The sequence below is a fragment of the Aquarana catesbeiana genome, linkage group LG12 (genome assembly GCF_042186555.1).
Source record: "Aquarana catesbeiana isolate 2022-GZ linkage group LG12, ASM4218655v1, whole genome shotgun sequence".
In the NCBI taxonomy this organism is placed as follows: domain Eukaryota; kingdom Metazoa; phylum Chordata; class Amphibia; order Anura; family Ranidae; genus Aquarana; species Aquarana catesbeiana.
Window position 1 is genome coordinate 238141076 of NC_133335.1, and position 27993 is coordinate 238169068.

Below are 27993 nucleotides of genomic sequence, written 5' to 3' on the forward strand. Positions count from 1 at the left end.
TTTATGAAGGGTTTATTGTATTTATATACAGTGGAACCTTGGTTAACGAGTAATGCGGTTAACGAGCGTTTTGAAAGACCACCAACTTTTTTTTTATAAATTCTGACTCGGTTTGCAAGCAGAATTCAAGCTAATGGGGTGTGCAGTACCGCATTTGGCCAGAGGTGCGGGGGCGCCGGTGACACTCGGAACGGTTCGGAGCTGCTCGGAAATATTTGGACATACTCCGTCCCCAAGTGTTTCTGAGCCTTTCCGAGTTCAGCCGAGCTGCCCCCGAGTATTTCTGAGGCTCTCCGGCGCCCCCCCCCACCTCTGGCCACATGCGGTATTGCATGCAATAGAAGGTTGCATGCAGAACGAATTATCTTAGTTTCCATTGACTTCTATGGGGAAACTCGCTTTGATATGGGAGTGCTTTGGATTACAGCATTGTCCTGTGACGGATTATGCTTGTAATCCAAGGTTCCACTGTATCTGATTTTCTGCACTTACAGTGAATGAGTTTTTGCATCCATACTCCTGATGAGTGAACATGATTCACGAAACGCGTAGAGTTTTTCCATTCATATGATGCCAAGACAGTCCGGCTTTTATACAGCATGTACTCTGTTGTATGTATAATTATGTATCATGATTGTATACAGTGTATATGTTCATGGTATACTTTTACCAATATGTCAGCCTTTGTATATGGTTATGTTTATGTTTTGAAAATGTTATCATGCATTTCTAGACCACGGAATTGCAATTGATACAATAAAGGTTTTATCATATATATATACTCCATGGACTTATTTTTGCAGCAATAAGCCTCATTTAAAGTCCCATTCTTTTTCCTTTGTTTTTATGCTATATAGTCAGGGATGGAGGTCTTTTGCTGTGGACAGGGCAGGTCACACTTCTCTTTCCTTTATATAAAAATGTTACATATAATAAAATACACGGCAATCTTAAAATGTGTTGTTTAAATGCATGTAATTATTTACCATATTAAAATCAGGGCTTTTTTTCTCAGACAATAGGTGCAGGAACTCCCCTTTTCCGAGTCACTCCTTTTCTCCGCCCCCTACCCACCTACGAGCACCGTCCCTTAGTTCCACCCCCTACCCACCTTCCAGTACCACCCCTTTTAGACAATACAGAACTAAGTGTCATTTTGTGGTGCTAAGTAATTTGTATGGAATTTGGTAATAATATCAAGAAAAGCAGTAAAATAGATCCCCTTCAGCCAGCAACAATAGATCCCCCTAACAACAATGTACCACCCACAACAAAATCCCCCACCCCCACCCCAGCAACAATAGACTCCCGACAGCATCGACAGATCTCCGCACAGCCAGCATTAATAGACTCTCTGGCAGCCATCATCAATAGACCCCTCCCCCAGCAGTAGATCTCCTTCAGCAACAACTGACCCCCAAGCAACATAAGACCCATCCCCCAGCAACAATAGGTCCCCCACCAGCAACAATAGACCTCCTCAGCAACAAAAGACCCCCCCCTACAAAAATAGATCCCCTCCAGCTAGAATAGATCCCTCAGCAGTGAGCATCAATATCCTGAAGCACACCCCAGCACCCCTTGCCATTACATACAGTCAGTCCAGGAGGTGCCGGAACTGCGTTCCCCCCGCGTTCCCGCTGAAAAAAAGCCCTGATTAAAATAATTTACTTATTACAAAGGTTACAAGAAGTAACAGTGCTCCTTTAAATATTTTTTTTATTTTCGGCTTTAATGGGAATACTGTACATACTTCACATTGTCCATGCATGCCTGATGTTCAGATGAGATTCTTGACTGCTGTCTGGCTGTTTGTTCATGGTCAGGGTTAAACCAGTAGAGTCTGTTTGGAGGGAGAGAAACTAATTTGGAGAAGGAGCCTACTCCTTGCTTTAACCTCCTCCTCGCTCATTATCTTCCTGCCTTCTCCTTCTTCTTCTGGCACGCAGTTGGTTAATTGCTCCTGGCTGCATTGCTCATTCAGGTGTGGCTTTCTCACAGCCAGTGCTGATATCCTGCTGTGGAGTTGGAAACTGCAGAGAAAGTTAGAGAGCTCTAAAAGACATGGCCGACACTTTCATCAAGCCCGTCTCCAAATGCCAAAGCTGCATAGAAATTTCAACCCTTACAACGGCAGAGGACCTTAAGGCGGCCAAGTATTGTAAAAGCCACTCCGTGACGGAGCTGGGATCATTGAAGGTTACGTCCAATGGCTCTACAACTGAAACTTCAGGTAATGTGCATCTTCCAGGCAACAAGGAGGCTGAGGGTGAGGCAGTCCTTTGTGACTTCTGCCTAGAGGAAAAGGTGAAAGCGGTGAAGACATGCCTTACCTGCATGGTGAATTACTGCACCACCCACCTCAGACCCCACTTAGATAACCCCAAGCTGCACTCCCATCAGCTGGTGTCCCCTCTGAGCGATACCGACTTGAGGACTTGCGCTTTGCACAACAAACCACTGGAACTGTTCTGCAAGTTGGACCTCGTGTGTATTTGCGAGGAATGTGCAGAGTGGGAGCATAAAGACCACCAACCGATACCCTGCGCTGAAGCAAAGAAGCAAGTAGAGGTATGTGGAACAAACTCAATCATTCATAAATCACAGTGCAAAATGTATCTTTGGGTAGAGTTTATTTTACAAAATTTCACAAAATTTTATTGGGCTTTAAAATTTTTCAAAAAGATGTACAAAGACCAGCATTTTAACCGACAAGAAAGGGGCAACAATGGATAACCAATGCCATTGATTTTGAAAGTCGAATAATCGGGGAGAGATAAATTAAATATCAACTGTACTGAAAATCCCAGCGTGTGGAAGGTAATAATATAATATAGTAAGTTAGATGCAAGCTCTTATTACAAGGTAGGGGGTAGAGTATAAATTAGAATGAGTTGTTGAGGCATAAAAGGGGAAAATACAAGAAAAATAGGATAGAATGGGACGGGTTGTGGGTTAAGAGAGATCGGGGGAGAGGTTGCAGGAGAGATCCTTGGGATCCAGATGGCCTTACAGCTCAGTGAGCACCTTGCAAGTTATGTTAAAGTCCCTTCAAATACAAACCATACTTATACCTACTCCCACCCCCATTCTAAGCCTATTCTAACTACCCTATTCTATACTTGCCTATGCTGAGGACACTCTGGTCCGGTCATATGATCTCTCCAGTTGCCGGCTTCAATGAAAAGGGGGATCGCCGACAAAGGCTGGAGAGCCTGGGTGGTGACATCACCCACAGGCATCCATTTTCGGCTGTCCTTCCTCCTATACCAGGGATACGCAATTAGCGGACCTCCAGCTGTTGCATAACTACAGGTACCACTACCATCATGCCTCTGCCTCTGGTTGTCATGCTTGTGGCTGTCAGAGTCTTGCTATGCCTCATGGGACTTGTAGTTCTGCAACAGCTGGAGGTCCGCTTATTGCATATCCCTGCTCTATACTGAAGCCGGTGTCTTGCCGAGAAAGTTCCCCCGGCGGATAAGGACCCCCCTCTACTGCACAGGCGCAGCGCTTGCTCAGTACAAACGACTAGGAGCCGCCGAAAATAGCCGAAGATGAAAAACTTCAATCAGCTGTACACGGCGCCTGCGCCCTGGGTCCAGGTTGAAGCCCCACCATCCAAGGGGACCTAGAGGGAGAATAAAAAAGTGGCGAGCGAAGCTGTGCCCGAAGCGCGGCGAGCGAAGCGAGCCCGCGAGGGGCCCTCTTACAGGCGCCATGTACAGCTGATTTCTATTCTATACGGCTTCGGCTATTTCCGCCGGCTCCTACTGCGCAAGCGCTGCGCCAGCGCAGTAGAGGGGGGTCCTTATCTGCCGAGGGGAACTTTCTCGGCAGAACACTGGCACTGGGAGCCACCAGAGTGCCTTTAGAATAGGTAGGTATAAACATCTTTCCTTTACAGGGTAGTGAGAATAGGCTTAGAATGGGGGTGGGGGCTTGTTTAAGTACTGTAGAGTTAGTATTTGAATTGAATTCCACTTTAAAGTGAGGGGGGGGGAGATTGATCGAGGTTCAGGTGGCTACTGTAGTCCAGCCAAGGGTACCCTATATTCTCAGAATTTTAGGATGGGTGTCATTGAGCAGTTAACGTCTCATGCACCATAACACCCATCATCCATTTTTTAACTTCTGAGAAATTCATTGTTGGTTGCCTCCATGCTTTAGCTAGCTTTTGCCTGGCTGCTAGAAACGCGAAAACCCGCCAGCTTCCGTTGACATTTAAAAAAGGTCTGTCAATGGCCTATGAAGCCATGCTTCCCAAGGATTCCTACTCAGATTGGTACTCAGAACCCATCTAAAAATATCGTAAACATCCAGAAATGACTATCTTTGGGGCAATGCCTCAGAATGTAAGTCAAGGTCAGCCTCAAAAGCAGGTATAAGAGGCTTTTGAGGCAAATTTAGCAGTGTGGTCAGGTGTCATATACCATCATGGGAAAATCTTATAAAGGTTCTCTTGAGCTAAGATTTTGGGAGAGCACTTTGCTACCGCAGCCCAAATTTTGTTCCAATCTGCTTGATCCAAAGATTACCTCCAAGTCTTTTTACCATTTGTCTAAATATTGGAGTTTTGTTGGGGTCCACAGAATCAGTGAGAGCCGAGTACAAGGCTGAAGTCAGGCCTTTAGAATGAGGGTCTTTTCAAGCAACGATTTTTCAATTGTATTAGCCAAATTGGGCAATCTCCTCGGTTCTTAATCAAACTATTTATGTAGTGCCTTATTTGTATGTAGTGGAATGTTTTTGTGGGGGCAATTTACATTGTTCTTCAAGGTAACAGAGAAAAATTCTTTGGGTATACAGTAGTCTAAAGTGGAACCCTATCCAATGCTAGTAGGAGTTGGTCAAAGGTGAAGAAGAATGGCCACCTGACCATCACACCTATATGAGTTTTTCAGACATCCCATTCCACAATTATGGGTATTGGCATGGAATTGGTCCTACCTTTTTAGGCTATAGCAGCCTCCACTTTTCCAGCAAATTCATTAAGCACTCCAATTCATCCCAAAGATATTCAGTAGGGTTGAGGTCGGCGGAATGTGCAGGATACTTCAGTTCCTCCACACCAAACTGGTCAAACCATGTCTTTATGGAGCTGGACACCATTTGTGAGGTCAGGTACTGAAGTTGGATGAGAAGATCTGGCTTGCAATTGGTGTTCTAATTCTTCCCAAAGGTGTTTAGTGGGGTTGTGGTCAGGACCCTGCACAAGACACTCAAATTACTCCGCGCCAGACTCGTCAAACCATTGGCCGGTTATTCCTATTCTGGTGTCAACCCAAAATTAGGGGTTTTCTTTATGGAGCTGGCTTTGTACTCGGGGGTACAGTCATACAGGAACAGAAAAGGGTCTTCACCAAACTGTTACCACAAAGTTGGAATCCATACAATTGTCTAAAATGTCTTTGTAACATTAAATGTGCTGCCCATTCAACTGCAATTTTTATGTAATATAGAAGACATTTCATTGCTCTTCAGTTAAAAAGGAGTGTCGGGCACATACCCCCAATATTAGTTACACCATATAGACAAACTTTTTTGGGCACGTGACCATCATACCTACCCACTATATACGGCCAAAAGTATTGAACACTCCTCCAAATGAATTCAGGGGTTCCTTTAATTGGTGATCGCAACCACAGCACTACCTGCCTGGAGTTTTGCATGTTCTCCCGGTGCCTGTGAGGGTTTCCTCCCAAACTCCAAAGACATGCTGATAGGTTAATTGGCTCCTGTCTAAATTGGTCCTAGTATGTGTCTTTATAAATGTGATTTAGGGACCTTAGATTGTAAGCTCCTTGAGGGCAGGGACTAATGTGAATGTAATGTGAATGTACAATATACACTGTATTGGGACGCCTGCCTTTACACACACATGAACTTTAATGGCATCCCAGTCCGTAGGGTTCAATATTGAGTTGGCCCACCCTTTAAAGCTATAACACCTTCAACTCTTCTGGGAAGGCCGTCCACAAGGTTTAGGAGGGTGTCTATGGGAATGTTTGACCATTCTTCCAGAAGAGCATTTGTGAGGTCAGGTACTGATGTTGGATGAGAAGGCCTGGCACGCAGTCTCTATTCTAATTCATCCCAAAGGTGTTCTATCAGGTTGAGGTCAGGACTCTGTACAGGCCAGTCAAGCTCCGCCACCCCAAACTCGCTGAAGTCTTAAAGAGGAAGTAAACCCAGATGGGTTTTACTTCCTCTTTTGCTCATCGCAAGGCCTGCAAATGAAAGCATAATGGGCTAGTACGCATCGCATACTAGCCCATTATATGACACTTACCTGCAAACGAAGCCCGCGCTGTCCCCTGAGCAGGCTGCGCCCCTCTCCGTTCCGGGGCCATGCGCACGGGAGCCGTCAGTCACAGCAGACGCTGGGGGAAGAAATGGCATGGTGGTCCCTTTCTTCACAGCGCATGCGCTGATGACAACATCAGCGCACTACAGGTGAAATACCTCCTAAACGGTGCACGTTTAGGAGATATTTCCACTACCTATAGGTAAGTCACCAAAAAGGGTTTACAACCACTTTTAAAGGGGTTGTAAAGGTTAGTTTTTTTTTTTTTTAAATAACAAACATGTTATACTTACCTCCTCTGTGCAAGGGTTTTGCACAGAGCGGCCCCAATTCTCCTCTTCTGGGGTCCCCCAGCGGCGCCCCTGGCTCCTCCTCCTCGAGTGTCCCCATGGAGAGCTGCTTTCCTTTTCACTTGTGCGGGCGCACTCCCGAGTCCTGCTGCTGTGTCCATTGACACCGACAGAAGGCCTTGGCCCTGCCCCCGGCTCCCGTGTCACTGAATTCGATTGACAGCAGCGGGAGCCAATGGCTCCCGCTGCTATCTATCTATCCAGTGAGGACCCGAGACAGCGGCGGGAGCTGCTGGGCTCATCCTTGTCCCTGGAATGATCAGGTTCGGGTAAGAAAAAGGGGGGGGGGGGGCTCTGGTGTCCTGCTGCACTACAGAAGGTTTGTCACCTTAAGGAATAGAATTCCTTAAGGTGACAAACCTTGAGGGTTTACGACCCTTTTTAAGGGGCCAAGTCCAACCCCTAAAAAACAACCCCACACCATAATCCCACCCCCCCCTCCACCAAATGATTTGGAGGGGTGGCCCGATACTTTTGGCAATATAGTGTGGATGAGCGAGTTGGGGGTTTGCGGTGGAGGAACTTGACTGGCCTGCACAGAGTCCTGACTCAACCCGACAGAACACCTTTTTTTTGGGATGAATTAGAGCGGAGACTGCGAGCCAGGCCTTCTCGTCCAACATCAGTGCCTGACCTCACAAATGCTCTTCTGGAAGAACGGTCAAACATTCCCATAGACACGCTCCTGGAAACTTTTTCAGGTTCTGATGTTTGTTCCCTTTCAGGTTTCACGTCCTCACTTCCTGCTCCTGATGTGAGTGATTAAATCTCCTCCCTGACAGTGACACAGCAATAAAAAGGTTGTTGGAGGTGAAAAGACTTTTAGACTTTTTTTTTTTTAAACTGAAGTTGAATTTAGACTGAACACAGTATTTGACACATAAAGGAAATAATAAACTTTGACTGAAGTGGAAAGGCTTTGTCACATTATATATCTCTCACCATGAGGCGTCCTCATATGTATGACACATAGAAACCAAGAAACAATTGTTATGTAACAAAATCCGAAATGACCCAACCCTTCCCAGACTAGACAGTTTTCAGAACAAGAGTGAAGTGAGAGGTTTTTTTATTTGTTTATTTATTTTTTACATCATCCATATTGTATACAGTACAACAAATTCAGCTCTGGAAGATTTACCCCCATTCCTGACCAGGCTATTTTTTGCGATACGGTGTCGCTTTAAGACCCCTTTCACACTGGGGCGGTTTGCAGGCGGTATTGCGCTAAAAATACCACCTGCAAACCGCCCCTAAACAGCCTCCGCTGTTTGTTCAGTGTGAAAGCCCGAGGGCTTTCACACTGAAGCGGTGCGCAGGCAGGACGGTGAAAAAAGTCCTGCAAACCGCTTTTTTGGAGCGGTGAAGGAGCGGTTGAAATCAATGGGACAGTGCGGCTATACCGCGGCTATAGCTGCGCTGTACGAGGGATTTTAACCCTTTTTAGGCCGCCAGCGGGGGTTAAAACCGCACCGCTAGCGGCCGAATACCGCTGCAAGAAGGACGGTACAGCAGCGCTAAAAATAGCGCTGTTGTACCGCCGACGCCCCCACCGCCCCAGTGTGAAAGGGGCCTAACTGACAATTGCGCGGTCGTGCGACGCTGTACCCAAATAAAATCTATGTCTTTTTTTTCCCCCCACAAATAGAGTTTTGTTTGGTATTTATTAGATTGTAAGCTCTTCTGAGCAGGGCCCTCTTAATCCTATTGTATTGTATTGTATTATATTATAACTGTATTGTCTCCCTTTTATATTGTAAAGCGCTGCGTAAACTGTTGGCGCTATATAAATCCTGAATAATAATAATAATAATATTTGATCACCTCTGCGGTTTTTATTTTTTTTTGCGCTATAAACAAAAACAAAAAATGACCGACAAATTTTTTTTTTTTTAAATATTTTTTTACTTTTCTGCTATACAATTAAAAAAAATAACGTTTCTTAATAAATTTAGGCCAATATATATTCTGCCACATTTTTTTTTTAGTAAAAAAAAAATCCCAATAAGCGTATATATCTATTGGTTTGCGCAAAAGTTAAAGCGTCTAAAAACTTTGGGTTATATATTTTATTTTTAATTTTTTTTTACTATTAATGGCGGTGATCAGCGACATATATAGTTACATAGAAAACACAAAAAAAGGAATGTCCACACTCCCATACAATGCGATAAGTTTATTCAGGAGATGAATATAAAAACAAGCATGATGACAATGACACAGGCAGAGAATTACAAGTTCTGTCCTTGTAATTCAAACTGGGGAAAAAAATTAAAATCACCATTGTAGGTCCAGTTCACTTCTGATTTGTTCACATTGTTGTCAATCAAGCCCTGATGAAGAGGGGGCTCCTGGACCCCCGAAACACATTGGCTACTTTTTTGGATTGTACCGCTTCTATCGGAATAACTTTGTATCTGGATCTCTTAGTAGAGGTATGGTCAGTGGCGGCCCGTCCATTAGGGGCGCTCGGGTGCCACCCCCCTCTATCTATGCGTCGGGCCCCCTAAGCTACAATCGGGGGCACCAGATGCATGGATTCCAATTGGGCTTTTTTTTTTTTTTTTTTTGAAGCACGTGATTAGAGCCTGAGGCTTTAATAGGCTTCAAAATAGGGTGGGCTCGGGGCACAGAGCACCCAGAATGAATAATCGCTATTCTCACACTGATCCTCCTCCCGGCCAATCAGGAGGTGGGTCGTGAGACCCGTCACCCAATTGGCTGAAAGGACAGGCGATCCTATCGGATGCCTAGGAGGAGGAGGAGGGATGAGACGCACGCCGGAAGCTGCCGTGATGCAGAGGAGGAGGGGGAGGAGACACCCGCCCGTCGCAGGGCTGCCTGCCCGGAACCTAGATGGGGTAAGTGCTGGGTGACCGACTGACTGCAAGACCCCTGGGGTGGGGGGTGGTTGTTTGCACCCCCCCCCCCCAAAAAAAAAGAAAACCACCATCCGCCGCTGGGTATGTTGTATCAATTTTCATTTTTATTACATTACACTACAAGTCAAGGAGACCAAGGAGATCTCCTGGGACGTAGAAGCTGCCTTTCCTTTAGAGCGCATGCGCCGGTGACGTAATACGCGGGGTATAAAGTAAATATCTCCTAAACGGTGGAAGTTTAGGAGATATTATAGGCTTACCTATAGGTACAAACAAACCAGGGGAGTTTACTTCCTCTTTAATCCATCACAACTATGAAGTCTTTGAAGCATCTGTATTGTCCCATTGTTAAATGAACGCTCATTAAAGCTGATTTTCTTAATGAGTAGAATGTCCATCTAGTGATGTAAAGCTGTGTTAACTCCAAACACCTAATAATTTCTTTAGATTCCCCTACACATCCGACATCCTGCAAGGGGCCAGACGCATGGATGTGGGGTCGGGGGTGGCCTGCCCTTAATGGTCTGGCCCAGTGGGGGCTGGTGCCTACGAATTGGGGGGGGGGGGGGGGGCGTCAGAACCAACACAACTATTGCCCCCCCACATTCAGCCGTGATCACCCCGCAGCACCCCCAACTCTAGTCATGGTATGAAACCTCTGACAGAGGATTCTTACCACGTGACCAATCACAGCTGATTATCACGTGAACCAGGAAGTGCGGGTAAGCGGCATTCCTCGGTTCGCGCTGACAGGGAGAGCCTATCGGCGGCCCTCCCTGTCAGAGGGAGGTCTGTGCTGATAATCAGCACAGCCCCATAAGATGTGCCACCACAGCTGCTAAAAGGGTGCCCAACAGGATCTCCTGTCAGTGCCCAATAAAGTGGCAATGTGATGGGCACTGACGTGAGCACTAATTGGCAATCAGTGCCCTACACCTGTCAGAACCTCATCGGTAACTCCTCATCAGTGCTGCTCATCAGTGCCACTTATCAGTGCCCATCAGTGCTGCATATCAGTGCCGCCTATCAGTGCCCATCAATACTACATATCAGTGCCGCCTCATCAGTGCCGCCTCATCAGTGCCCGTCAGTGAAGGAGAAAACAGAATTTTATAACCGAAACAAAAAACTTTTTTTTTTTTTTTTTTTTTCAAAAAGTTAGGTCTTTTTTAGTTTAGCAAAAAATAAAAACCCCAGAGGTGATCAAATACCACCAAAAGAAAGCTCTATTTGTGGAAAGACAATGATAAAAATTTAGTTTGGGTACAGTGTTGCACGACCGCGCAATTGTCATTCAAAGTGCGACAGCGCTGAAAGCTGAAAATTGCCCTGGGCAGGAAGGGGTTGAAAGTTCCCGGTATTGAAGTGGTTAAGCTTCGACAAAAAAAACTGGGAGCCGATTGGTCTCTATGCACAGCTGCACCAGATTTTGCACTCTCCAGTTTTAGTAAATCAGCCTCATTGCATTATTATAATTGGCTGTACATCCTGGGACTTGTAGTTCTTTTTAGAGCTGCAGAGCCCATGACAGCATGCTGTATACCGCACACTCAGGCTGTATCCAAGCTGTATTCAGACTGAGCAGCAGGCAAAATGCCCAGTAATTGTTTTCAACCAAAATATATTGTGTGTTCTCTCCGAGTTCCCAAGAATATTATGAAGTAGACTGGTCCCGGGATATGGGAGTGTCCTGTTCTGCCCTGAGAAACATTTCCTGCTGTGAGCCGGTTTATATCAGATTGGACGGCATCAATGATGGGGAATATATTTTCCCTAAATAAACCTTGCAGTATCGGCTGACCTATTTGCAACTACTAATTAGTGCCCTGTGGCATCCAGGAATCCGATGGGTCACTTCAGGCATATAGCTGAACACAGATACAATACATATATGGCAGATGTCACCAATGGATTTGTATTTGACCATCCAGTCCTGCAATTTGCACAGCTCTGCCACACAGCACAGCCCTCCCTGGCAGGGCAGGAGACCTGATTTTTTTTTTTTTTTTCTTTGCTGCAGTTCAGTAACACTTACAGGTCTTGTCCCCTTCCTGCAGACAGGGCCGGTGCTACCACTAGGCAGCCGCCTAGGGCACACTGCTGCCTAGGGCGCCCGGCCACTGGTGTTCCTACTCTCTTCTCTCTACAACAAGTGTAGCGCACTACCCCCGAAGGAGCTGCAATTTGTGTGTTCTATCCGTAAAAACACATTTACCATCTAGCCCATCGCAGCCCATAGAAATAGAAACAGTCCATATTGTAGTTTTCTCTTGCTTTTATTGGTGTAACATGAACTGGGATAGGAGAAGGGTTTTCTGAGATGCTCTTTTGCTGCTTTATAATCTTTCCTTTGCTTTCTCATGCAAAGACTTAGAACAATGCGGACCATGAAAAGTCACTCTGAATAACTTTTCTTTGGGAAGACAGGAGTAGTCCGGTCCTTGAGAACAATGAAACGATTAGCAAAGAGCCACTCTAAATACCTCATTGCATATAGACTTGCGTAAATTTAATAGAGAATACATAGTAAAGAGTCACTCTGAATAACTTCTTCACCCATAGGCCTTTTTAGAACAACCTGTATCTCTATTTGTGCTCGGAGCTCTACTGCCGCCTTTTGGACCACAAATTCCCGTCTGTACAGTACTTCCAAGTTGAGCTAAGGAAGAGATTACTCTGAATAATTCCTCCCGCCTGACTGATTGGAATCCCGGGGCATTGTTGCACTGGTAACCCCCATACTCAAAAAAACCCTCACTGGACCCCACCTGTTTGAATAACTTAAGACCTATCTCCCTGCTCCCGTTTGCCTCCAAGCTCATCGAACGCCTTGTTCATGACCAAATGAGTCGCTACCTCACGGACAACAACCTTCTCGACCCCCTACAGTCTGGCTTCCGCCTACAACATTCTACTGAAACTGCCCTACTAAAACTCACCAATAACTGATAAAACCAATGGCCACTACTCCATACTCATACTTTTAGACCTCTCTGCTGCCTTTGACACAGTTGACCACCTGCTGCTCCTCAGCAAATTGCACTCCCTTGGCCTCCATGATTCTGCATTATCCTGGTTCTCCTCCTACCTATCTCAGCACACTTTCAGTGTCGCTTACAACTCCATCTCCTCCGCTCCCCTTCCTCTTTCTGTTGGGGTACCCTAAGGCTCCATCCTTGGGCCTCTCCTTTTCTCACTCTATACCTCTTCCCTGGGCCAGTTGATAACCTCCCATGGCTTCCAATGCCACCTCTATGCCGATGACACACAGATCTATCTCTCCACTCCCCAACTCACCCCCACTATCTCCTCACGGATCTCAAACTTGCTGAATGACATATCGGTATGGATGTCACACCGCTTCCTCAAACTTAATCTTTCTAAAACTGAGCTTGTTATATTTCCTCCTTCACGGTCCCCCTCCTGTGACTTCACCATTAATATCAACAACACAACCATTGGTCCCTCCACACATGCCAGAGTCCTGGGTGTAATCCTTGACTCTGACCTCTCCTTCAGCCCCCATATCCAATCACTGGCTAAATCCTGCCGCCTTAACCTCCGCAACGTCTCCAGAATTTGACCCTTCCTGACTAATGACACCACAAAGCAACTTATTCACTCCTTGATTATTTCCCGCCTCGACTACTGCAACTCTCTCCTTAATGGCCTACCCTTAAGCAGGCTATCCCCCCTTCAGTCTATTATGAATGCTGCTGCTAGACTAATACACCTCACTAATCGATCCGTGACTGCTGCTCCTCTCTGCCAATCCCTTCACTGGCTTCCCCTACCCCACCGTGTAAAATTCAAAATGCTAACCACAACATACAAGGCCATTCACAACATCGCCCCCATCTACATCACCAACCTCATCTGCAGATATCACCCCCCTCCGCTCCTCCCAGGACCTCCTGCTCTCTAGCTCCCTTGTTACCTCCTCCCATACTTGTCTTCAGGACTTCTCCAGAGCCTCTCCCATCCTCTGGAATTCCCTGCCCCAGTATGTCCGATCAGCCCCTACCCTGTCCACCTTTAGGAGATCCTTGAAAACTCATTTATTCAGGGAAGCCTATCCCACACCCACATAACTGTCCCCGAGCCACCCCCCATCAAATCATTCTTTGCAGCTATTACCTTTTGTACCACCACCCCCTCCCTTTAGAATGTAAGCTCTACGAGCCGGGCCCTCCTGTACCTTTTGTATTGAACTGTACTGTAATTGTGTTGTCCCCCTTATACATTGTAAAGCGCTGCGTAAACTGTTGGCGCTATATAAATCTTGTATAACCCCTTCCCGCCGACCGAACGCATATATGCATCCTCGGCTTTCCGGGGTTATACCGGGATGATGCCCGCAGCTGCAGGCATCATCCCGGTACCGTTGTTTTCAGCGGGCGATCGGCTACCCGTATATAACAACCGATGCGGCTAAAAGCCGCTCGGCTGTTATACCGGAGGAGCGGGAGGGGACATCCCCCCCCTCCTGCCGCCTCCCGCCGCTGTTACCGGGCCTCCCGTGCGATCGGGAGGCCCGGTGTCCGGTCCGCTGCCTTCGGCGGCTGGGGGCGGACTGGAACGAAGCTGCGAGCGGCTTCGTTCCAGCCTTCTTCTTGTAAATGCGGAAGCGACGTCATGACGTCACTTCCCGTTTACTCGGCTGCCAATGGCGCCGAATTTAAAAAAGTACACAGTATTCAGAATCGCCGTTTTCGGCGATCTGAATACTTTGAAGTGTAAAGGAGGGATCGGGGGTCTTTTAGACCCCCGATCCCTCCATAAAGGGTACCTGTCACCACATATTACTGTCACAAGGGATGTTTACATTGCTTGTGACAGCAATAAAAGTAAAAAAAAAAAAAAAAAAATTTAAACACAATTTATAAAGTACAAAAATAAATAAATTAAATAAAAAAAAAAAAAAAAAATTTTTTTAAAGTGCCCCTGTCCCCGCGAGCTCGCGCAGCGAAGAAAACGCATACGGAAGTCGCGCCCGCATATGTAAACGGTGTTCAAACCACACATGTGAGGTATCGCCGCGATCGTCAGAGCGAGAGCAATAATTCTAGCCCTAGACCTCCTCTGTAGCTCAAACCTGGTAACCGTAAAAATTTTTTAAAGCGTCGCCTATGGAAATTCAAAGGTACCGTAGTTCGTCGCCATTCCACGAGTGCGTGCAATTATAAAGCATGACATGTTTGGTATCTATTTACTCGGCGTAACATCATCTTTCACATTATACAAAAAAATTGGGGTAACTTTACTGTTTGGATTTTTTAAAATTCATGAAAGTGTCACTTTTCCAAAAATTTGCGTTTAAAACACCACTGCACAAATACCGTGTGATAAAAAATATTGCAACAATCGTTATTTTATTCTCTAGATTCTTTGCTAAAAAAATATATATAATGTTTGGGGGTTCTAAGTAATTTTTTAGCAAAAAATATGGATTTTAACTTGTAAACACCAAATTTCAAAAATAGGCTTAGTCATGAAAGGGATAATAATAATTGTTGAACCCAAAGTCACAGGCCATCACCACCTGTCTCACTGACTTGCGTACCAACATCCCTCAGCCTCTGGTAGTACCCTTCCCATGGGCTTTCACTCACTTGATCAACAGTCCATGTTCCACTCATGAACAATCCATCACCCAGTTGTATACGGCTTAGTTGCTACTTCTTCTGTAATAGATTTCTCCATCCCTCCTCTCCAACCTGGCACGCTCCCTTCCCCACAGGGGCGTCCAGCGACACCAGCGACTGCATGCTGTGCGGTGTCACTAACCCCTCTCCTCCATGTGGCCTGGTCCCCCCCTCCTTCCCCGTAGGGGGGGGGGGGCTCTTCTTGGCTCCCTGCAGGGGGGCCTCTCTCACTGATCTCTCCCTCTCAGGACCTCCATTGCAACATGTGACCCCAGCCTTTATGAGAGTCCCGCCTCCTGCCAAACAAATGAATGATTGGCCAGAACTCGCACACACGAGCTGCCTGTCACTCAGATCCCAAGTCCAACCTCTCTTCCAGAACCATTTCCACTGAAAGCACAAGGAGGCATCTCTGGGTCCAAGCACAGGTGGCCACACCCTGCACTATACTGACACTCCCAGTTCCCAAAATAAACAACCAGGCCTGATATAATAATACAAGCCTGCCTAAATTTTACCTGAAACTGTACTTTGTCATTTAAACTCAGAAAGCTCACCTACGTGAAAGTAGGTGACTGCTACACAAGCAACTAAGTCTCAGCATCAGCAGGCAGCCACCGCTCCGTTCGCACATAGGGGGTTATTTACTAAAGGAAAATCCACTTTGCACTGCAAGTGCACTTGGAAGTACAGTCGCTGTAGATCTGAGGGGGACATGCAAGGAAAATAAAAAACAGCATTTTAGCTTGCACATGATTGGATGATAAAATCAGCAGAGCTTCCACTCATTTCAGATCTACCCCTTAGATTCAGAGCGACTGCACTTTCAAGTGCACTTGCAGTGCAAAGTGGATTTGCCTTTCGTAAATAACCCCCATAGTGTCAGAGGCGCAGTGGCGGCGGAGGACTGTGTCTGTGTCCCAACTCCCGAATGAATGGAAGCAAGCAAACATTCATTGATGGGAGCTGGTGAGGCTGCATTTGATAGGCGCTGGTAAGGCTGCATTGATGGGTGCTGGTGAGGCTGCATTGATGGGCGCTGGTGAGGCTGCATTGATGGGCGCTGGTGAGGCTGCATTTGATAGGCGCTAGTGAGGCTGCATTTGATGGGCGCTGGTAGGCTGCATTGATGGGCACTAGTGAGGTTGCATTTGATGGGCGCTGGTGAGGCTGCATTTGATGGGCGCTGGTGAGGCTGCATTTGATGGGCGCTGGTGAGGCTGCACTGATGGGCACTGGTTAAAAAGGTGGAATCAGGGGTGGAGCCAAAAGGGCGTGCGGCAAAATGATGTTTCGCCTAGGGTGTCAAAAATCCTTGCACCAGCCCTGCCTGCATACTGTGACTAGACAGTGAAAGGAAAAGCAGCAGACTGATGAGCTAATCTCTGTCACTCTGCTCTCTCCCCCCATCAACATGGCTCTTGTTAACACATGGCTCAGACTCACTCTGCTCACCAACCTCAGAGATCAGCCACGATCGATTAGTGTTGCCGCTCAGGCTTAATCAGCATGGGGAGTAACACGAGTAGCTCCACATCCATTGCAGGAGAGGGATGGAGCTCGTCCCAGCTCCTGTGATCATTGAGGGGGAAAGGAAGAAGTAATCCCTAATGTCGCACATCCACGGAGTCTTGTAGTGCTGGTGGTGAGAGTGGGAACCCACCAGGCCATGCCCCCAATGTGTTTTGCTCCCCCCCCCCGAAGCTTTATTCAGAGATCAGCCCCACGGGGAGTGCATTGTTTTCAGTAAGTTGACGGATTTTTATGGGTTTCATTGTGAGCAGTAAAGTGCAACTGTTGTTCAGCTCTTCAAAGTAGAAAGTAAGAATAGGAATAATGAGAATAAAAATGGCACCACACAAAAACGTTTGACCGATTTATCAGTCTCACCTGTGAGCACAATGAAAGCTCTGCTGAATCTGCCTGCTTAGAATAATGACAGTCAGGGCGGATTTTAACACTTCTGCAGCTTTTCCCAGCAGCTTGGTGTTTGATGTTGTCTGGAGGGGGCTCGTACATTCAAGCCAAGGGCCGCCGTATGTTTGAAATAACAAAATGCAAAAACAAAGATCTAAAGTAAATTTTATTTTTTTTTCTTTTATTTCATGTCCCCCCAGGAGGAAATACAGCAAATAGTGACTGACTATGACTGGAAGCTGAAGTCTGCTGAGAACTCCATTGTCAAATTAGAAGCCAATAGCACATCAATACAGGTGAGCCAAAGGCTTTAAAGATCTCTCCATTCTATCTAAAATGGTCAAAATTATTTTCTGAAAAAAAAAAGCACTGTTTGGTGTCTCCATACATCCAAATATCAGGTACATGTGCAAAAAATTGTTTTTTTTTTTGTTTTGTTTTTTTTTCTTCCGGTATGTGATCTGCCTTTCATATAAAATTCTATAGCCAACAGGTGATATTGTCAGGGGAGGCTTGCCCATAGTGCGGACAATGGTCCCAGGCGCATATGTGTGCAGTTACGCAGGCCTGGCGACCGGGCGGGCAGATGTGCGCATGTGAACCTGTCATCAATACCTTGGCCGAATGGGCTGTGTAAACAGGGCTGTAGCACAGCATTCCATGTGCTTTATTACCAGATTCCTGTGCCTGACCTCTGATTCTGACCCCGGCTTGCCTCTGACCACGCTTGTTTGCTACCTTCCCTGACCTCGGCTTGTCCCCGGACTCTGCTTCCGCCTTCTGCTCATGCCTGATCTGCTTCACCATTGTGGACCCTGGCCTGTGACATTCGACTATTCTCCTGCCTACCGTTTATAACTAGTGGCAGCTGGTGCTAAAAATTTGGGGGGGGGGTAGTGAACAACCCCTACAGGTCCGCACTCACCCTACAAAAGGGAGCCCTCCAGCGGTCACGGCTCCCCTGATACCCGGTTTTGTGACTTCTGTGTTAACCTGGTCTTCCTGCCGTGTTCCAAATATTCAGCGCCCAGTCCGCCCCATAAGACTGGCACTACACTACAAGTGTACACTAAATGAGCATGGGGACTCTTTTTGTGCAGCAGCCGGGAGGAGGCTGTTTTGGGCAGCTTTTTTGCTGCCCCCCTGCAAAGTGCCGCCAGGGCCTGGGCCTTGTCGGCCTAGGCCAAGATACAGCGCTGCATCAGAGGGGTGACACCATCACTTAGGAAAAGATATCCGACCAAGAGGGTGCCACCCCGCCATCCGTGGTAGCGCACGGATCGGCACACACCGGCACCAACAGCATAATTTACAGGGCCTGGTTTTGGGTGCCCACCATGACCATGCGCTTCCGGACCGAAACTAGCGCCTGAAGGGCACTGTGACAGGCTAGACAGGAGAAAGTACAATGTGCTAGCCTGCCAAGTGTCTACTGCTTTGTCCTGCTGTCACTCCACAGCAGCAGGACAGATCACTGTGACAGGCTGGGGAGGGGGGTGACACCATGTTTTACAGCACCAGGTCACACCAATTCTAGCCAGCAGTCTGCATTGACTGCTGCGCCTGCCTGCTGTCAGGTGCTTCCGTCTCATGGCTTCCAGCTAGGGGACTGTCGGCTATCACCAGCACAGACTAGCGGAGTGATCACAGGCACTCATACCTCGCCGTGCTCTCATGGCCGCTGTTCCACTATCAGTGGCCCCTGAGCCAGAGCCGTAAGAGAGAGCTTCCTCTTTACATCAGGCTTAATAACCAGGTACCTGAAAGATATCCAGGAAAATAAACTCAGGTTTTGTGGGATAATGGGATTGAAGAGTACTTTGGTGCAAGCCAAAGTGTTTATTATTTGTAGTGGCGCCTCCTATTTCAGTGAATTTTCTGCTTTTCAGTTAGATTTTAGTTAAGATCTTCTTAGACCAGCAGGGGTGCACTGGATTTTTAAATGGTGAACTCCAATGACATCTAAAAACAAACATTTCCAATGGTACTTTTATATGGCCAAGAGTTTGCGGACACCTGATCATAGCACCTATATGAGCTTGTTGGACATCCCATTTCAGACCCATGAGCAATAATATGGAGTTGCCCCCCTTTGTTGCTATAATAGGCTCAACTCTTCTGGGAAGGCTTTCCACAAAATTTTCAAGTATGCCTCTGAGAAATTGTGCCCATTTGTGAGGTCCAGGTACTGATGTCGGATGAAAAGGCCTGGCTCACAATTATCATTCTGGAACCATGGCCATTAACACAACTCCTGTGTGACCATAACAGCTTCCACTCTTCTAGTAAGGCTTTCCACAAGGTTTTCAAGGGTGTCTATAAGAATGCACGCCCATTTATGAGGTCAGGTACTGATGTTGGATTAGAAGACCTGGCTCACAGTTGGCCTTATAATGCATCCCAAAGGTGTTCAGTAGAGTTGAGGTCAGGACTGTGCAGGACAACTGAATTCCTCCACACCAAACTAGTCAAACCATGACTTTTTTAGCTGGCTTTGTGCACCTGGGCTGGTTCATGCGGGAACAGAAAAGGGTCTTCTCCAAACTGTTACCACAATGTTGGAAGAACACAAGATGTCTGTGTATGATGCCTTTCCCGTTTTTTTTATTGTGAGTTCTGCATTCCTCAGAATTCTGTCACGGAAGCCAGAAAGTCCATCGACCTCCAATTTGAAGAATTACAGGAAGCAGTGAAGAAAGCCCACACCAAAGTCCTAGAATTCCTGGATCAAAGGGAGAAGGCAGCTATCAACCAGTCTGTCGGGATCAAGACCCACCTTGAACAGAAATGCAATGACCTGAAGAAGACCAAAGCCAAAGTGGAGGGCATCTCCAAACACAAGAGCAAGTCCAGTTTCCTTCAGGTATGAGTTGTCAAATAAATATTAAGACAAAAAGTAAAGAACAATAAATTATGGCAACTAGTCTATTATCATCCTTAAAGTTTATCTAAAGTCCAGTTTTTGTTTTTTTAATTCTTGGGTAGCATGAGGGATGGTTAAAAAGCAAAGAAAGGGGAAAACCTATCTTAGATAGTTGCCACTAGGACAGGTGATCCCATTGGAAGATTTCTCCTCTATTCCCTTCACCATGCTATCCAATACAAAAAAAAATGTTGTCTCTTGTTTGCTTTGTTTTTACACCCCTCTTCTAAATATGCCTGCTGCGTTGCATTCATAGGAATACTGTGAATTTAAGAAGACTATGGGTGATGACACGATCCCCAGCGTTTATATCGGGCTCAAAGACAAGTTGTCTGGGATCAGGAAGGTGGTGACGGAGTCAACGGAAAAACTTATTCAGCTGCTGCAACCCTCGTACATAGATACGCTTGAAGAGTTTGCAAAGGAAGGTGGGTCAGCTCGTTGTTACATTGGCCATACACACATGGATCTGACATGATCTTTTTAATTATGTATGTGTGTTTGAGATCCATTTCATCTCAAGAACCTGTAGACCTGTAGGCCTGTGGTCAGGGGTGTCTGGCATTGGGTTCTGGTCCCTTCCTACCTCAATCCAAACACAGATTCTAATAGTATATGATAACCTCAGGCCATGTTTCACAGTTTATGGCATTGTATTACATTGTTTTGTTTTTTTAAAGCAACCTTCCATGGCAAACAGAAGGTCCTCTTTTTTGCCAGACTCCAATACAAATGGCTTTAACCCCTTGCTGGCCGGCAGCAGTACATTTACTGCTGGTGGGCAGCAGCTCCAGGCAACACAACGTACCCATACATTGCGGTGTATTTCCTGATTGTCTTCCAGCTATGTTTGTTTATTTGTAATAGGAGTTGCTTAATTCACTTAAATGAAGATGTGTACTTAGGAATAGAAGAGTAAATAGTACTGTATGATAACTTTTTGTACTTTTGTGTCATTAGTAATGATGGTGTTAGGGGTGTAGTTAGGGGTGTATAGCATACATTAGTAGGGCTCTGTAGTGCATAATTCGGTTCCACCCCGACGGTAAATTCCTTTCCTCAATGACTGTACCTTACAGAACAGGCCAAGCATTGCATGCAAACAAAGAAACGTGATTATAGATTTAACACGGGCAGATAAACAATCTCAACACAGATTATGATTCAGTGTCGGTTGACCATTTTTAGTGAGCAAATGTTTAAACTTGTGTTTTAAGTGACCTAAATGGCCTCAGATGTTCGTAAGAGCCTGGCGAAATGTCCTTGTGACTGAAGAACAGAACTGAGGATTAAAAAAAATTTGAAGTTACATATTCAAGGTGCAGGCTCAGTCTCTCTTCACTTGACTTCACACACAACAATCAACTACTTTCTTACAATAGACTTCACCAGCCGCCCCGTTGGTTCCAGGTCGTTGATCCATTAAGGTCAAATTTTAGATTGCAGTTCTGGACCTTGTGCTAATAAAGGCAAGGTAATGATGGCAGCTCCCATGAGTTTCCCTTAAAAGTGGAAGTTAAAGTTGAATTCCAGGCATGGTTTTTAATTGCATGGTCATATTGGTCCAGCTTGGAACAATGTAAATATACATAACCCATACCTGTGGAAGCTTAAGCAGCGTACACACGGGCTGACTTTTTGACCGGACTGGTCCGACGGTCTATCCGACGGACTTTCGGTGGACTTCCGACGGACTTTCCCAACGAACGGACTTGACTACACACGATCACACCAAAGTCCGACGGATTCGTACGTGATGACGTACGACCGGACTAAAATAAGGAAATTGATAGCCAGTAGCCAATAGCTGCCCTACCGTCGGTTTTTGTCCGTCGGACTAGCATACAGACGAGCGGACTTTTCGACCGGACTCGAGTCCGTCGGAAAGATTTGAAACATGTTCCAAATCTAAAATTCGTCAGATTTTTGACTGAAACAGTCCGCTGCAGGTCCAATGAAGCCCACACACGGTTGAATTGTCCGCCGGACTCGGTCCGTCGGACCAGTCCAGTCCAAAAGTCTGCTCGTGTGTACACGACCTTAGACCCTCTATAGTAGTCAATGCTACTACAGTGATTGCCGTGCTCCTCTGGGTCTTGTTCCAAGCGTTTGTAATTTTGCATAGAGATTACAGGGCTCACTTGCTTAGCACAGGCTCCATCCACAGAACTCCTTTTTTTTTTCTTTTCGATGAATACAAGGCGTTGTTTGCATGAATGATGTGGGGGGGCAGCAACATCACGTTTAAGCACAAGACCTGGAAGACTGCTGTAGCCGCCGCAACTACAGTGATCACCACGGTCTTCTGGGTCCTGTGCCGCTCATGATGTCACCGTCCTGCCTCATTCAATCACAGAGTGCCTTGTATTCATTGATACAAATACACAGTGTTCTGTGAAAGGTGGCAATGTACGTCCCTGACACTCTAGGGCCAGGACGCGCAGTGCCATTTCTTGGTATGGTGTTGGCAGTTGGTTCATCCGCATCATGGCAATACAGGTCTCCGATTCAGGGAATGCAGCATGCAGGCCCACCCCATATAATCAGGGAAGATGGAAGTGTGCCTCCCCCAGACCTCGTTTTCCCCCTGGGCCTGCTGCTGGAGCCAAAAAGATAGGGCTCTGGTGTGAAGTGGGTACCGTATAGTGATGGAAAACTCTTTTTTAGGGGGTCTCTAATGTATGTGCGGAGATTCTGATTTGATGGGGGGGACTTCTAACACAATAGGTGGCCTCTGATGTGCAGAGGGGCTCTGATGTGAATGGGAGGACCTTTGATGTGGAGGGGGGACCTATAAAGTGATGGGGACCTCTGATGTGATGGGGGACCTCTGATGTAAAGGGGTGGCTTTGATGTAAAGGTGGGACCACTGATGCGATGGGGCAGCTTCTAACATGATAGGGGACCTCTGATGTGATGGAAGACCTCTAATGTGAAGAGGTGGCTCCGATGTGAAGTTGGGACCGTATAGTGATGGGGGACTCATTTTTAGGGGGATCTCTAATGTATGTGCAGAGATTCTGATTTGATGGGGGGACCTCTAACACGATAGGTGGCCTCTGATGTGCAGAGGTGCTCTGATGTGAATGGGAGGACCTTTGATGGGGAAGGGGGCCTCTAAAGTGAAGGGGTAGCTCTGATGTGAAGTTTGGACCTCTGATGTGAAGGGGTGGCTTTGATGTAAAGGTGGGACCACTGATGTGATGGAGGACCTCTAATTTGAAGGGGCGGCTCTGATGTGAAGTTGGGACCTCTGATTTGATGGGGTGGCTTCTAACATGATAGGGGACCTCTGATGTGGAGGAGTGGCTCTGATGTGAAGTTGGGACCTCTGATGTGATGGAGGACCTCTAATGTGAAGGGGTGGCTTTGATGTGGAGGTGGGACCTCTGATGTGATGGGGTGGCTTCTAACATGATAGGGGACCTCTGATGGGATGGGAGGACCTCTGACATGATGGACGACCTCTAATATGAAGGAGGGCATTGTCCCAGGCCCAGTTTTCCCATTGATATTTATGGGTAAATAATAGTGGGGTACTTTGGGACTGTGCATACTTTTAAGGGGTGCCATGACTGAAAATATAAATATAGAAGAAACTCACTTGTTCATTTTTGCTACATTTTTCAGATGAGCTGCTGATTAAGAACGTGGTGTCGGCAATAGTCCCTGCCAATCACAGGATATCGGCTCCGGAGCCCTCGACAAGAGAAGAGTTCCTAAAATGTGAGTGATTTTAAAGAAATTCAAATGGTTTTAAAGACAAGAGAATTTGGATCCGGTGGCTCTGCCGCAAACATGAATATCTGTATTCAGAGAAGGGTGGTGTTGCCAGATTCTTCTGGAGCTATTTGATAGTGATCCAGATCTGTTTTTTTCCAAGTCCAATATAAAAATTATAAATTTGGTCTGATTTTTATTTTGTCCTCGCCAGGTAGATTCATCCCTTTTTTTTTTTTTTTTTTTTTTTTTTTGGTCCTGTCACTGAGACAGTAAGTGATGGAAACACCAAAATGTTACAGTTGTCACCAGAAAAGGATTCGAGGGGAAATCTTCCAGTCAGGACTAGGGATGAACTTGTGTTTTGACCGAACCTGGGAGGAAACTGATAGTGCCAGGCCAATCAGCTGCGGGCGGTGCATCCCCTGCCTATATACAGAATCGGGGCGGGGATGTTCATGACATAAGGGACTGGGTCACCAACATTGACCTATTATGGACATGTGGCCATATTAGCTCAATGATGTGATGAGCATCTCCACATCTTTGTGTACATGCAGCTGCGAGGTGAGGAATCCCCTGCCCACAGCTGACTGGCCTGGCACTGACCGCTTCCTTCTGGGTTTGACCTAACATGATGAGACAGAGTACATTTGTGGGCCTTTACATTTAAGGTTGTACATGAGTTCACTGAATATCCTGAACATATTTATTAAACATCTCGTTCTGTTCAAGTTTTTGGTTTTCCTTCACCTGTCCGGTGAAACCATTTTAACCACAATAGAAATTGGTAAAATCTCTCTAACAAAGTTTCAGATAGCAGTAGAAACCTAATTCAGGGCTATCTTAATGCATGGGCACCCCTGGGCACTGTACAGGGGCCCCAGCTGCATAAGGGACCCATGATACTCTTGCATTACATCATACTTGCAAACTGTCCCGGATTTGCTGGGCCAGTCCCGCTTTTTACTAAGCTGTCCCACGAGTGTCCTGAGCAGCATCCTGGATTGTGCTCTCTTGATACCAGTATTGTGCCCTCCTGACCCCCCCCTGTATTGTGCCCTCCTGACCCCCCCCCCTGTATTGTGCCCTTCTGCCTCCACCCCTGTACTGTGCCCTTTGTCTTGATTAGTCTTTGATTTATGGAATGCTTTTTATATTGTTTAATTAAAAGTGATTTTATTGAAAGCACTGATAAATATAGGTTTGATTCTATCAACTATATATAGTTTAATTCTTGAGACTAGGTGCGTAAAATGGGGCAGTCTGGTAGGGGCCCAGTGCATGACTTTGCCCAGGGGCCCATGATGCTATTAAGACAGCCCTGACCCAATTGGGGTTCTATTCCAATCCTTACTCACTCCATCCAAAACTAAAATAAAAGCTTTTGACTGGACTACCACCAGAAGAACTTCACCCGTCCCCCAACATTTATTTTTTCCTCCACTTACCTCTATAGCTGGTTTGTGCACAAAAGACATACTTACTCATCCAGCAATCCAGTCATGGACCCATGTTTCCATCTTCCTCTGATGTCATCAGGGGGCTGTTTGTCTCTTCTGGGTTCCTGCAGCCGGCCCCATAATGAGGCGCCTGCCAGGGGAGCCAGCTGCACAACCAGGAAAAGACAGCTGGTTTCCCCTTATGACGCTGCGAGTTGTAGAGCACCATACCTCCCAACAGTCCCGGATTCTGCGGGGCTGTCTTGGATTTTGATACAAGTCCCACAGTCCTGCAGATCCAAGCCTTGTCCCACAACTCCCCTGCCCTGCATTGAACAGCAGTGCAGGGGAAATGACAGCCAACATGATTTAATCAGCACAATTCAACCGTTTATTAAGTGACGTTCATGAAGTTCTGCAATGATGGCCAATCAGGAGGTTCTGACACCGTTTCCTGAATCCTAGGCGAGGAACCAGGATGTGCAGGGATTTGTCTCCTGATAACGTGTACTGTATACAATAAAAAAAATAAATAAAAAAAACTAATCATTTTTGATGATGAGAAGAGATGGGTAGGAAGGGAATGAGAAAAAGTGGGTGGGAAGATCACTATAACACAGGTGACTGAATTATAAACACGTTCTCCTAATTATGCGCTAAACTCTCTTCCTGCGTGCTCAGACATGTTTTCTATAAATTCGCCATCCCTGTTCCACCAACCCTGTATAAGCATCTCATGGCCTGCTACTGCTTGTAAAAGTTTCCCATTTACATCTACTGTATATATTTTAAACTGCTTGCATCCCATGGCGTGTTTCTGCACGTGTTTTGGCGTGCTTTTTCATGTGTTAAAAAAAAGTGGGAATGTTTGACCATTCTTCCAGAAGTGCATTTGTGAGGTCAGGCAACTGATGTTGGACGAGAAGGCCTGGCTTGCAGTCTGCGCTCTAAATCATCCCAAAGGTGTTCTATCGGGTTGAGGTCAGGACTCTGTGCAGGCCAGTCAAGTTCCTACACCCCAAACTCGCTCATCCATGTCTTTATGGACCTTGCTTTGTGCACTGGTGCGCAGTCATGTTGGAACAGGAAGAGGCCGTCCCCAAACTGTTCCCACAAAGTTGAGAGCATGAAACTGTCCAAAATATCTTGGTATGCTGAAGTCTTAGGACTTACTTTCACTGGAACTAAGGGACCAAGCCCAACCCCTGAAAAGGAACCCCGCACCATAATCCCCCCTTTGGACCAGAGCACAAAGCAAGGTCCATAGAAGTCCAAGACATGGATGAGCGAGTCTGGAAGAATGGTCAAACATTCCCATAGACACCCTCCTAAACCTTGTGGACGGCCTTCCCAGAAGAGTTGAAGCTGTTATAGGTGTATATATATATATATATGTGTGTGTATCAGACACACATAAATGTAAACAAACATTTTGGGCAGCAGGGGAAATCGGCAACGCACGGGGTGTGGCGGATGTGCCCAGGCTCATCTGGCGCACCCCCGTGCACATGCCTATGGTTGACATGCGTTTTCATGTCATCCTTTGTAAAGTGACAGGTCCATAGAAGGGGTTAAAATACTAACAACAATTTGTTTTTGTATCTTTACTTTCAGTTCCTTTTCATTTTATGTTAATTGCGTTTGAAATAAAATGTAGACATGCTGCATTTTGACGCAATGCCTTTGCACAAAACAAATGTTTTCTATGTGCTCTTGCAGTGACCTGCGTTGATGGTGCAAAAAAATGTGCATGGTTTGAATGACCCCCTAAAATATTACCTGTATTGCTTCTTTATAGACGGCCTGAATGAGCAGTGCTGGAAATTGTCCCGTGTTTCCTTGTAACAATGCGATTCCTCAGGTTTCTGTGGTTGCTGGCGCTGTAACTTTATAGCCAGGGTTGTATGTAGGTCACCCTCACAGTCAGATTATCCTTATCTGAGCACATAGTGATACTGGGCGGAGGGCGTGACTTTAAATACATTATAATGAACTCTGCCAAGCATTTCCTCTGTTGATCTTACAAACTCATAAAAGCCAAATGTTGCAATTTTGTTTGCAGAACGTTTTCAACAGACATCCAATATTCACTCCGTCTATACAGGAACTCCATACTATCGATTTATAAATGTGTCATGATAAGAACTTTATTTGTCTACGACAGCCAATCATATTCAGATTAGTACTGGAAATAGACTTTATTAATCCAATTGTTTGCTGTAGGGCAATACAGATCATTCTTATTGAACAGAATTGCGGCCTATTTGGCGCTGTCCCTAACTTTTATATACAAACTGTTTAGGGTTGATTATTGTCCTAGAATAGGTGGTTAAAGGCGAACGCTCATCTATGTCTTTATGGACCTTGCTTTGTGCACTGGTCCAAATCATTTGGTGGAAGGGGGGGTTATGGTGCGGGGGGGGGGGGGGTTATGGTGCGGGGGGGGGGGGGGGGGGTTGGGCTCTTGGCCCAATAGTTCCAATGAAGAGAACTCTTAACCACTTGCCGACCAGCGCACGCCGATATACGTCCTAACTTTGAGGATGAATATCATTGTTATTGCAGCAGCTAGCTGACCCTGGTATCCTCGTATTGGGCGGGCGGTTGGCTACAAGATAAAAGTGGTCTCTGCGGCGGATTCGCCGCAAGATCACTTTTATCGGCGGCGGAAGAGGGGCCCTCCACTCCCGCCGCGGTCCGGTGCCCTCTGCCGTGGAGGCAATCCGGTCCTTTCACTAGCTTTGCATGGAGACGAGTGAGGGGAAGATGGCCCCGACCCGTCTCCATGACATTGCAGGGCGGAAGCG

At 46.3% G+C, this 27993-nt stretch overlaps 1 protein-coding gene across 2 annotated transcripts in view; it reads left to right on the forward strand.

Moving 5' to 3' along the window:
• The first annotated feature begins 1937 nt into the window (after window positions 1–1937).
• The window catches only part of TRIM16 (tripartite motif containing 16), a 36991-nt gene continuing 10935 nt past the window's right edge, over window positions 1938–27993 (forward strand). For both annotated transcript variants that reach the window (XR_012236803.1, XM_073606962.1), the window contains exons 1-5: window positions 1938–2571; window positions 17302–17397; window positions 19731–19964; window positions 20281–20452; window positions 23655–23750. Coding sequence is in view for 1 of the 2 variants with exons in the window: in XM_073606962.1 (XP_073463063.1) it covers window positions 2065–2571; window positions 17302–17397; window positions 19731–19964; window positions 20281–20452; window positions 23655–23750 (1105 nt within the window). In the remaining variant the exon portion in view is untranslated. The remainder of the gene's footprint in view (window positions 2572–17301; window positions 17398–19730; window positions 19965–20280; window positions 20453–23654; window positions 23751–27993) is intronic.